Below are 12,810 nucleotides of genomic sequence, written 5' to 3' on the forward strand. Positions count from 1 at the left end.
TTTAATATTATTTACACATGCTCAAACATTAAACTGCAAAGCAGTGGTCTCCAAACCGGTCCTCAAGGGCCACTGTGGGTCCTGCGTTTCGTTCCTACCAATCGAGCACAGAGTTTAACCAACGAGGTTTTCTGCTAAAACAAGCAGCATCTGACTTCAAACAACTTATACAATTGTAAGGCACCAGATTGGTGAAAAGGTGTTGTTTTGTCGGAATGAAATCTTGCACGCACTGCGGCCCTAAGTAGAATAGTTTGGGGACTGCTGCTCTAAAGCATCTATGGGAGGATTAAGGTAATGCCCAAACATCTGAGGTAAAGTGTTAGTGTTAGGTTAGCCATCTTGGTCGAAACAATAACATTTTGGTAAGACATCACCGAATACAATAATGCATTTATTTATTTTTTTCATTTTAAAACAACTTCAAGGGCCTTAGTTCCACAGTGCAGCCATGCGCTCGTGGAACAATGCACAAAGGTCTCCGCAAACAAATCTTCAACATAATAATGATAATAAAAGGTAACATGTAAAGTATTTCCTGCCACTTGACTTTGAGTGAGTTTTTAAAGGACACTTTGACATGGTCTGCCAGGCAAAATGATGATGTTGTGACCATGAGATGGCATCTTATCTCCCTTAACTTTAGTTGTGTTTACATGTAGGGGTTCCGTTGCGCAAATGTCTCTTGAACAGGGAGAAAATCCGCCACTAGATCCTTATGCAAATATAAGTAGCAGGAACAAAGATGTCATCTTATATTTAACACAGTAATTGTTTAGTATTCTTTGGAGAAATAGCAGTGTCAGATTCCTAACTGTTGTTTTCTCTTGAATGAGCTTTTTCTATAAACAAACTCAGAAGCTGCCAATGAGAGAAGTCATATTCTCCCAGAAGTATTGCTGCGAGAGTTTGCGCGGTAATTTTTTTATAGTGGATAAATAACCTTAAAAGAAAATAGGGCATCTGGAAACTAAGTAAATATGGCGGAATAATACTGTAATTTAATGCAATGTTTCAGCCAACCAGCCATTCATCAGACTAATTGGATACTCCATTTGAAAAGTATGCAGGGTCTCACATAATGCATAATTTTCTAAATATTGCATGTAAAAATAGGATGATGGTTGGGTTTGCATTGTGCTACTTATGACTTTATCATTTGACCTCTATCACATGTCATTTTTACAGTCATGATGATCAGGTTGACCCACAGCACTGCAGTGTTGACACAAATAAGCTTACAGAGGCACCCCCGCAGCGCGCCAGCTGCTTGTTTTCAAAATTCATAATATCATTTGCGGTGTTGTTAATCTTACTGAAAAAAAGTAATTAATTATAGTTACAAATTACTTCTCCCAAAAAGTAATTGCGTTAGTAACTCAATTACCTGAATGTAAGAGTAATTAGTTACTTGGCAAAGTAATTGGTGATAATTACTTTTTTTTTTCCCCTCAAAAAAAAAAAAAACATTGGCCACACTATGTGAAGTTTTTTGTAGAGGTTTTTGGTACAATTGGCCCGAGCCCAATTCTTTACCCTAATTTACCCTTTACCCTGAATCACCTGTTAAAAGTTGTTAAAATTGCTCCCATTATTGCATTAGTTCCCTTCTCTCTACTTTCAACATATGAAAGTTTTAAAACTGTTTCATCATTTAAAGATAGATTCAAGATTTTGCCGATTTAGAAGTATTTTAGATAAAAAGTTACTTAGGTTCGCTAGGAAAGTTCTCTACAACAGAGCCGTCCTAAAAAGCCTACTGCTTTAAGATAGCGGCTATCTACTAACGCATTTAGAGCCATGTCCGTCATTTTGCATCTAGTTATATCTATATACAGTACATGTGATATCTACCATGTATACCATAACAAGCGGGCGTAGTTTGTCGGCTATCGGCTACAACGTGTATTATTGGAGCTACCTAGCATCGCGTTTGCTTGGCGTCATAACTTTCTTGCCTCCTCCCTGCTCCTGCTCTGCTCTGTCGTCTCGGTGAGTCCGTCTCCCTCAGACTTTTCGACCAATATAGTAACGCATAGTAACGCATGCCTTTCCGTCCTCAGTAACAATAACGGCGTTGCCAAGATGAGAAAAGTAATTAATTAGATTACCCACTACTGAAAAAAATAACGCCGTTAGTAACGCCGTTATATTGTAACGCCGTTATTAACAACACTGATCATTTGGAGGAATTTTTTTGCTGCTTTAAAATCTAATGTTAGGACAGTGAGCAATGCACATTTCATTTCAGCAAGTGTACAACAACTAATTACTTACATATCAAACAGTCCGTTGCTCTCATGCGGAAAAAACAGTTGTAGCGCCATATTCATATAGAGTGTACCCATAGGTAAATGGTATGTGGTCGAAATCCGATTCCAATTCCGAACCGGTTCCTAGTGTTTCGAGGCCTCGACATCACAATGAAAAAGCCTTAATGATCCCTTTAACGAGTCCTGAAGACGCACATTGCGTCGTGACTGTCTTGTTGTCCAGACGCATCAAACTAGTATGGCGCCAAGAACCACCCGCTCCAAAGTTTGGCTACACTTCACCAGAAAAGAGGGTGAAAATGAAAGGTTGTGATGGTTTAGCACGAGCATTACAGCCGTAAACATAACAATGACAGCACGTAGGTTCAAATGCTCGAAAGTGTGTCTTCACTTCTCGAGGAAAAATTACAACAAAACAACTTGCAATCATTGCAAGGTGGAGATAACTGCATCGGGAGGGAAGGTGGAGATAACTGCATCGGGAGGGAATAGACTGCACTGTCCTCACCGAGACAGCTATACAGCTAGCTAAACTCCGAAATGACGATACAGAAGACGTTGGTATAACTTGCTGACTTTATTCAACCATCACTTGAAGAGTGAAACTAAAAATAGAAATGAAACAAATCAATTTCGTCCCCAATAACAAACAGGTTTGCATCAACGTAAATCAGCGATGATTAGCTGCTAATTCAGTAATAACAAAACGGTTAGCATGCATTCGCTAGCATTAGCACATCGTTCAAACCACTACACAACTGGATTTAAGTGTCCGATCGCGAGTGGAAACACACAACAACAACACAAAAGATGATACATTCAGGCGTTGCCTCTGGAGATATTTTACAAACATTAACAAAGAACGTAGGGTCGTAGCAGTGCTTCCCTCTCTCACTAACTCGCTCACTCGCTTGGATGCGGCATTTCTTCTTCGCGTGTAAGCGCGCTCTTCTTCACGTGAGGGTGTTCTTCTTCGCGTGAGGAAGCGCAAGGGCGCCCTACACTTGAGCGTGAAGGCACCATAAAAACTAAAAGGCATGCATTTCAATATACTGGTAAATAATACACTTTAACAGGGGTCCCCGGCCCGCGGGCCGGATACGGCCCGCCCCGACATTTGATCCGGCCACCTGAACAATACCAGAGAGCATTTAGAATTTTTTTTTTTTCTCAATAGTGTTATTTATTTTCTGGCCTTTTTCTGTGAAGAACTCAGAGAGGGTTATTTGGTTATTATCTATTTGATTAATAGTGTTATTATTATTAATTATTATTATATTATATTATTATTTTTATTTTATTTACTTTTGTTCTGTGAAATATCCAGAAAGGGTTATTTTATTGAGGCTTTCTGAAAAACAATAATTTTCTACATTTAGGCACTCCTGCAATCGTCACACTTTTTCTGTTACAAACTGACCCCGGCCCCTCATCAGAGAAGGGAAAAGTTCCCAGCCCTCGCTGGAAAAAGTTTGGGGACCCCTGCAAGTTTAACACATATTGCCAACGGCAGACCAACGACCTATATGCCAATATATACCAATATTTTTTATTTCTATTAGAAAAATGTTTCAGTAAAATGTTACACATTCTTGTGCATTTGCCACTTATTGACACAGTTAATATTGAAGCTTTGGGCCTCTTTTGACCTTGTTGTGAGTTTGTAAGGTTGTGACTTCTGATTAAACAAACTCAATGCCAAACAAAACGTTTGTTTTTCTTTTTCCCCAAATTAGAATCGATAAGAGAATCGATAAAGAATCGAATCGTTAAGCAATATTGGTAATGGAATCGGAATCGTAAAAATCCTATCAATTCCCATCCCTACCGGTATGAATGCTTCAAATTCTTGTTCTATATGTCTTCTATATGTGACATTGTCTACCTTTCTGCAAAGATTTATTTTATTTTTTTTAATACTTATCATGCCTTTTACTTGGCTTCCCTCAAAATTGTGCTAGAAGAGTCTAAAATGGACTGGTATCTCAATTGATAAAGCCTAAGTATTGACTCAGAGATACCATATGATAATTCTGGAGTCATTGTGTACTAGACTGCCACTGCCTTGAGGCTTACACATTGGTGGTGGGGTGCTTTCATTTTAATACTTTGTATGCCAAATTTTCTTGAGCTGTCTTTTTTTTTCTGACCTAATAACCCCCTTAAGTATGCATCTTTTGTGATAAGTGCACAATAAAGTTCTTTTAATATTTTCAAACAACCTCTTATTCCTGACCTGTTCCTTATCTGTGCATGTTTCTCTTCTTTATCACCTCTTTCTACCCATGGTATTATTAAAGGGCAGTTACTCATATTGCTCAAGGGAGGGTGGCAGACCATTGAATTTCAGGTAGCTTGCGGTCTATACATCACTCCCCATTTTTTCAGTCATTGCACTTGTTTTTGCCTCATTTCATCTCAAAAAATCATTTTTTCCATTCCCTGTCGGGATTGTCTTTGCTCAGGAAAATAAAAGTACCTAAAACTGACGTAAGACTCAACCATCAGTATCCAATAAAGTCTTAGTGGTGAAGCTTCGGAAAGTTTTTTTTTACTGAAGGGAACTTCGATTACTTTTTAAAAAAATACTTTTACTATCTTCACTAGTTAGTTATATATATTTTTGTGGAAAAGTGAATGCTTCCCATTAAATCAACAAGCTTGATAAGGCCAGAGATGTATTAATTTAAAAATCTTTATCTTGGTTAGCAGGGTTGGACAACAGAATGTGTGTATTACCGTATTGGCCCGAATATAAGACGGCCCTGATCATAAGACGACCCCCTCTTTTTCAAGACTCAAGTTTGAAAAAAGACTTGTTGAACACCTAATTATTTTTTATACAGAAAATAATTACAGTACATCTGAAACAAATGACTATAACAATATATTTGAGAGAAAAAACATGTTATTTTGCCTCATTCAAATCTTAATATCTGAACATTTAAATACGTAAACTAAAGTGCAATCACATTCGTAAATGAATGGCTTCTGGTTTTTGAAATGTAAATAAACAAATCTATTGTGATAAAACAACAAAATTGCAATAACTCCATTAACCATAAGGGGTTTGCTTTGGCCTGGGGAGTCAAGTTCAGCATTCGCTTCAATGATATCTGGCGCCATCTAGCATCGTGAATGGGTATAATGTCTCGAACCCGAATGTAAGATGACCGCAACTTTTTCAGTCTTCCAGTGCAAAAAACATTGTCTTATATTTGGGCAAATAAGGTATTACGGATGCTGTCATTTGACTTCACGTTCAACGTCAATCTAATGTAAAATGTGTTAAGAAATTAATCTGTATTTGTTTAATTTCAGGCTAACTGGTACCACCCTACCCTCACCAGTCATTTCAAGTAAGAATTGGCTGCGGATACACTTCACCTCAGATAGCAACCATCGAAGGAAAGGATTTAGTGCTCAGTACCAAGGTATGTTCAACACACTACTCCTTAACCTGCCTCCTTACATTTGCATATGAGTACTCATAATGAGGCTATATATACCCATAAAATCTGTTCTTTTTTACATTGACATTTTATTCTTTTCACTCAAAAACCTCTATACTTATCCATAAGATGTTACTACATACATCATTAATGGTCCTAGTTTGAACAGACATGTAAGGAACCAAAAACTACAACCAGTCTTGCTTCTAACATTGCTGTATAAGCATACAGTGGGGAGAACAAGTATTTGATACACTGCCGATTTTGCTGGTTTTCCCACTTGCAAAGCATGTTGAGGTCTGTAATTTGTATCATAAGTTCTCTTCACCTGTGAGGGACGGAATCTAATACAAAAAAACAGAAAATCACGTTGTATGATTTTTAAATAATACATTTGCATTTAATTACATGAAATAAGTATTTGATACATCACAAAAATCAAACTTGTTTGGTACAGAAACCTTTGTTTGCTACTACAGATACCATACGTTTCCTGTAGTCCTTGACAAGATTTGCACACACTGCAGCAGGGATTTTGGCCCACTCCTCCATGCAGATCTTCTCCAGAGCCTTCAGGTTTCGAGGCTGCTGACGGGCAACACGGACTTTCAGCTCCCTCCATAGATTTTCTATCGGGTTCAGATCTGGTGACTGGCTAGGCCACTCCAGGACCTTAAGATGCTTCTTACGGAGCCACTCTTTAGTTGCCTTGCCTTGTGCTTTGGGTCGTTGTCATGCTGGAAGACCCAGCCACGACCCATCTTCAGGGCTCTCACTGAAGAAAGGAGGTTGTCAGCCAAGATCTGGCGATACATAGCCCCATCTATCCTCCCCTCAATACGGTGCAGTCGTCCTGTACCCTTGGCAGAGAAGCAGCCCCAAAAAAATGATGTTTCCTCCTCCATGTTTTACGGTTGGGATGGTGTTCTTGGGGTTGTACTCATCCTTCTTTTTCCTCCAAACACGACGAGCCGAGTTTAGACCAAAAAGTTCAATTTTGGTCTCATCCGACCACATGACCTTCTCCCATTGCTCCTCTGGATCATCCAGATGGTCAGTGGCAAACTTCAGATGTGTCTGGACATGCACTGGCTTCAGCAGCGGGACCTTGCGTGCGCTGTAGGATTTTAATTCAATGACGGCGTAATATGTTTCCGATGGTTTTCTTTGAGACTGTGGTTCCAGCTCTCTTCAGGTCATTGACCAGATCCTGCCATGTAGTTCTGGGCTGATCCCTCACCTTCCTCATGATCAGTGATGCCCCACGAGGTGATATCTTGCATGGAGGCCCATAACGAGGCAGATTGACCGTCAGCTTGAACGTCTTCCATTTTCTAATAATCGCTCCAACAGTTGTTACCTTCTCACCAAGCTGTTTGCTTATTTTCCTGTAGCCCATCCCAGCCTTGTGCAGGTCTATTATTTTATCCCTGATGTCCTTACAAAGCTCTTTGGTCTTGGCCATTGTGGAGAGGTTGGAGATGGTTTGTTTGAGCATGTGAACAGGTGTCTTTTATACAGGTAACACGTTCAAACAGGTGCAGTTACTTCCGGTAATGAGTGGAGAACAGGAGGGGTTCTTAAAAAAGAACTAAGAGCCAAAAATATTTACTAGCTGGTAATGTATCAAATACTTATTTCATGCAGTTAAAAACAAATTTATTATTTAAAAATTATACAATGTGATTTTCTGGATTTTTGGATTAGATTCTGGCCCTCACAGTTGAAGAGAATTTATGATACAAATTATAGACCTCTACATGGCTTGCAAGTGGGAAAACCAGCAAAATCGGCAGTGTATCAAATACTTGTTCTCCCCACTGTAGGCTTGGCTTACTGTCGGTACATTTAGCTCATATTATTACTTTTTCCAGTGACAGAAGTCTGAAATGACTGAGTTAGACTTTCCTCCATTGCTCTTATTGAGTGCTTGGCTGGGCATAATTTCCATTTTCAAGTATGTCTCAATTGATCAGATTAAATCTAAATTGTTTTTTTAGTGCACCCACATGTCCAGCTCTAAGTTATGTTTTCAAGAGTGCTTCTCTCTTGTTCTTCATTATGATCAGGGTTTTTTTCCGTTGCGTTTTATGTCCACGTTAATAAGGAAGATTGGATTGCCTACATACCAATATATGGAGTACTGTATAATGTGGCCTGGTTGCATCACAGACTGCATTTGTGTTATCCTCTGAAAAACTGTTGTACAAAAAAGAAAACTATTAATGGAGTAAATGTCTATGCTCTTCTTCTTTTCTCCTTTTCCTCTGCGCTTGTCCTAACTTGTCCCTTAATCGCAACTCACTTTTCTAAGCCCTATTTCTGCCTTTGTTCTGCCTCTGTAGTTATTGTCGGATTTCAGATGGGCGCAATTGCAAAAAACACAGATATATGCCACACTTATACAATGTACCGACATGACACGAGCTGAATAAAGAAAACCGGCCTTAACAAAGATAGTAAGGCTGACTTTCTGCAGACATTTTGTGAGATGTATAAAAAAAATGGTGCTGGTGTGTTTTATGTTTTTGTCACTGATCATAGTTAGGGTTAGTGCATGTTTGATGATAGGAGTTTCATTCATTATCACCAAAAAAAAGTTTGGTAACACATTTTCCCCATTGTAATTCATTTTCTGTAATAAAAAGAGCTCCATTTCTTTTTAATCCTGCAGTGAAGAAAGCTATAGAGTTGAAGTCCAGGGGAGTGAAGATGATGCCCAATAAAGACTCCAGTCACAAAAATGCAGTCTGTAAGTCAACACTAACACACACACACACAACCCCCTCCACACACACGCACAAATAGTCATGTTGGTCAAGAATGTCATTATCAAAGCGTGTTATAGCTTGTTCAAAGGCAGAAAATAGAGTTCTGTGTCCCAGTAGAAATTATGTGACGGAGGTTGGTTTGTCTTATAGTCTTAAAAGGCATATTACCATATTTGAAATTCATATATTCCATAGCTACTTTAGATTGATGACAGTATCTACTGGTTGGAAATGTGCCCCTGTTTCATTCTCACGAGAAATGTGGAATTTATTAATACTGTTGTTTTGACAAACCATTTGATACCAAATAGTAGCCTATTTACACACCCAGCAGCTGCAACCTAATAGAGCTGTTTCCCTCTAAGCCACTGAAAGGAAGTCCAATATCACCTCTCCCTAAGTTGCATTTATGGTCTGTATTACCTCCTGAGGGAAATATCAGACCTCAGTCTGCTCCACAACGTTCACCAGCTTGTCCATAAATAAGTCTGTTTTGCCATTTGGTGCTTTGCAGGTGGTGCAAAGTGGGGGTTTTAAGGCATTTTCTGTGGAAATGACCTGGATGCTGTTTGTGATAACGACCTAATGGGAACAGTGACAGACTAGCAAAACCGCTAAGTCCGTGGTGGAAAAATCTAGAGAAGACAAATAAGGGCTCTAACTTTCTCTAGTAAACCTGGAAACCACCTTCCAGATGTAAATGCACTAAACATTAGACATGCATGCTAAATCCACAAAAACAATGACCCTCTCCACTCCAAAAAGTTTTTTTATTTGCCTTAATACACAACCCTTTAACAATGGTTTTCATTAAAACCATTAAAGAATTACTCATTTAAAAATGTTTACCTATGTAGTTTTAGATAACATTGTTGGCTAATAAATGTAATAATTTTATGTTTTGCCTCTTCATTTGGAAAATAATTGCACTTACATGCTCAACACGAGCTAACAAAGATTCAGTGTAATCAAAAGACAATTGGCTTTCTGATTTGAGTGGAACACCCGATGGGATGCAGTGTGGCCCTCTTAAAACTTCATTCTGAATGTGCTTCTATTTTGTGATGTGACAGTGGTAGTAGATTAGAAACAGACCTATAGCATGGTGTTTTTAGGTCTACAGCACTACAGATGATTTTTATAAATTGCGTCTTTTTTGATTTTTTTTTTAACTTGTCCTGTTCAGCTGCTTGACACAGAGAATGGAAATCTGAATGTTTGCTTGGTCTGAAAAGTTTTAATGTATCACATGAGACTATGACATACTCCAGTTGTGATCATTCAACGTGCCTCATTTATTAGGAAAAAGCAGCGAACAGGAAGGGGTTATAGGTGGACAGAAAAAAAGAGAATCTGAGGGAGAGACAGAAGAAGCACAAACACCAACAAGAAATACAGTGCCCTCCATAATTATTGGCACCCCTGAAAAAGATGTATTTTAGCTTCTAATAATTTTTTAAATTCAAATAAAATGGGACCTTAATGGAAAAAAAGAGAAAAATCCAACCTTCAATACAAGTGCATTCATTCAGTGGGGAAAAATCCCACATAAAGAAAAAATTACTTGACATCAAATAATGTTTGTCACAATTATTAGCACCCCTGGTGTTAATACTTTGTACAACTCCCTTTTGCCAACAAAACAAGGTGTGGAGACTGAGATGGACACGGGAGGAGCTTGATGTTGTGTCTGGTGAACCATTTTTGTGTAAATTTGGCCATATGTTTAGGGTCATTGTCTTGCTGAAAGACCCAGTGACGACCCATCTTCAGCTTTCGGGCAGAGAGCAACAGATTTTGATTTAAAATGTCCTGGTATTTCAAAGCATTCATGATGCCATGCACTCTAACAAGGTTCCCAGGGGCTTTGGAAGCGAAACAGCCCCACAGCATCACTGACACACCCCCATACTTCACAGTGGGTATGAGGTGCTTTTCAGCATGCGCATCTTTCGTGGCACGCCAAACCCACTTAGAGTGTTTGTTGCCAAAAAGCTCAATCTTGGTCTCATCTGTCCAAAGCACACGGCCCCAGTTGAAGCCTGGGACAGTGTGTATTTTTGTGTGTTCTTTATGTGGGATTTTTCCCCCACTGAATGAATGCACTTGTATTGAAGGTTAGATTTTTCTCTTTTTTTCCATTAAGGTCCCATATTATTTGAATAAAAAATATATATATTAGAAGCTAAAAAAAACATCTTTTTCAGGGGTGCCAATAGTTAGGGAGGGCACTGTACGTTGAACGCCGACACTAACTATGAATATGTTGGAGCTATCGTTAGCTAGTTGTATTTCTGCTTGACACCATGTGGAGGGCCTGATGTCCAAGGAGAAGGGGGGGGGGGGGGGGGTGAGTCAGAAAGATAAGTGATTGTGAGGAGTGAAGTGTACACAAATCAGCCATGTGAGGTGTAGAACCCAGTATTTGTGTAAAACCCTTGTGAGAGTGGATATGTTGGCATCCTATTCTATGCTGCCTGATCGCTAATCATAATACTGAGTTTCTCGACTTGAGAAAAAGAAAAAAAAAAAAAAAAGAAAAGAAAATAAACTGTGTCTTTTAGATGAAGTGTGACTTCACAAGCAACACTAAATACAGTTTTTTCCCAAAACACAAATTTAACTTGTTTCAGCACCACTTTACATACCTTAAACCATGCTTAATACAGTACAAATAGTATTGTATAATTGAACAATTTCTGCTACATATTTGTTTCAGCTTAATGGGCATTGTAGTGTTCGATCTGTTTTTTACAAATTTGACATGTAGCGACAGCGAAACATTTTACTGTATATGGCGGAAAACACACAGGTGACTTGAAGCTCCGCTATGAGACACCCAATTTGGCCAACTTTCAAAATTGTTCGATATGCGTGTGTGATACATCATTGTAAAGCTTAAAATCTTAATTTTATGGGGTACGAAAAATTTTGAACAGGAGGGCATTTTTTAGCAAACTTTTTTTTTTTTTTAAACAGCAAAACCCTATCTGGAGGCGAGAGCAGAATTACAGACGCCATGATTTTAACGAGATATTATCGCGTACTTATCTTGTTTCGATCCAAAAACTCCATGTAGCATGTATTACTGAGTGTCAAGACACAGCTGTGAATGGCCACAGCTGGATTATTTATTTATTTTTTTTTATGGGTGAAACATGGTAATATAACAAGGGTCGCGATGCAGAAATCGCAGACATCAAGGAGTGGTCGAGAGTTTCTTTTTTATATATTTACCCTTTGAAATGTTTTTTTTTTTTTTTTTCAATTTTTGTTTGTTTTGGATCCATTATTTATCATCTAACATATCGGAAAAAATGCGACAGTAACACAAAAATACAATTAAGCGATAGTTATGAGGTAGATATCCGTGACTTTTTTACGGACACAATTTTTTTCATTGTGACGTAATTTGTTTAAAAGTTTAAAATATGCGAGTGAATAATTTTTTTAAGTTATTTTTTTTAATCGAAATATTAGACATCAATTAATGATTCTCAACTAAAAATGACAGACATTTTGAATAATAAATATAATTACCTTCGTTCTATGGCTGGGTTGAAACAAAAGCGGTTGCGCGACATTTGTAAACGTGGGTTTCCAGGGTAAGATGGACAAATTAAAAATAGTTCGGGGGCTTAATGCACAATGAATCTGCTATTGCAGCATATTGAGTTATTGTTCAATCAAACACAACAGTTGTTTTGGTTTAAAATACATCGGTTTCTTTTAAAGAGGAGTGTAAGAGCAGAAACTGCTTTTTCAGTCTTGTCTGTGTTTTCCGCCATATACTGTACATAAAAAAGAGGGTGTGATCTACATTTAAGCCTGACAATAATTATACGTCGTCGGTTTTACTTGATTCCGGTATTTTGTTGATAAATCATTGTTTTGAAGTGATTGGCTGCTATGAGACACCTTTGAATTTATTCAGATCATGTGATGCAACCTTTTTATTTTATGGAAGGCTGACCTCATACTTCAAGTGTTCCTTAGCTTTCACCTTCATCATAAACTCTCATCAATAAATTGTTCATTTACATGCTCAGTCAAGCATGTGCTGCAGCAATTATCATTTGTGTGTGTGTGGGTGCATGTGAGCGGATGTAGATGGTTGACTTAGATATTTATCAATGATGTGATGCCTGGTGAAGAGTTGAGATTACTCGTAAGCCGTGTCATGACGCTGTGCATGTTTCCCTTAGGCTATGAAGTCAATTTATTATGGTAGAATACACAAGTGACTTTGGCGAAAAATGGCTCTGGGTGTCTCTTAAATATATATTATACTAATGTTTAAAACTAACCGAGCTC

General features: G+C 38.3%; 1 protein-coding gene across 2 annotated transcripts in view; it reads left to right on the forward strand.

The window, feature by feature from the left end:
• Positions 1-12,810, forward strand: part of LOC130927696 (CUB and sushi domain-containing protein 1-like) — a 687,910-nt gene that overhangs the window by 394,531 nt on the left and 280,569 nt on the right. For both annotated transcript variants that reach the window (XM_057853669.1, XM_057853670.1), the window contains exons 6-7: positions 5,595-5,707; positions 8,400-8,477. In XM_057853669.1, the coding sequence (XP_057709652.1) occupies positions 5,595-5,707; positions 8,400-8,477 (191 nt within the window). The remainder of the gene's footprint in view (positions 1-5,594; positions 5,708-8,399; positions 8,478-12,810) is intronic.

This window comes from Corythoichthys intestinalis, chromosome 1 (genome assembly GCF_030265065.1).
Source record: "Corythoichthys intestinalis isolate RoL2023-P3 chromosome 1, ASM3026506v1, whole genome shotgun sequence".
NCBI lineage: Eukaryota > Metazoa > Chordata > Actinopteri > Syngnathiformes > Syngnathidae > Corythoichthys > Corythoichthys intestinalis.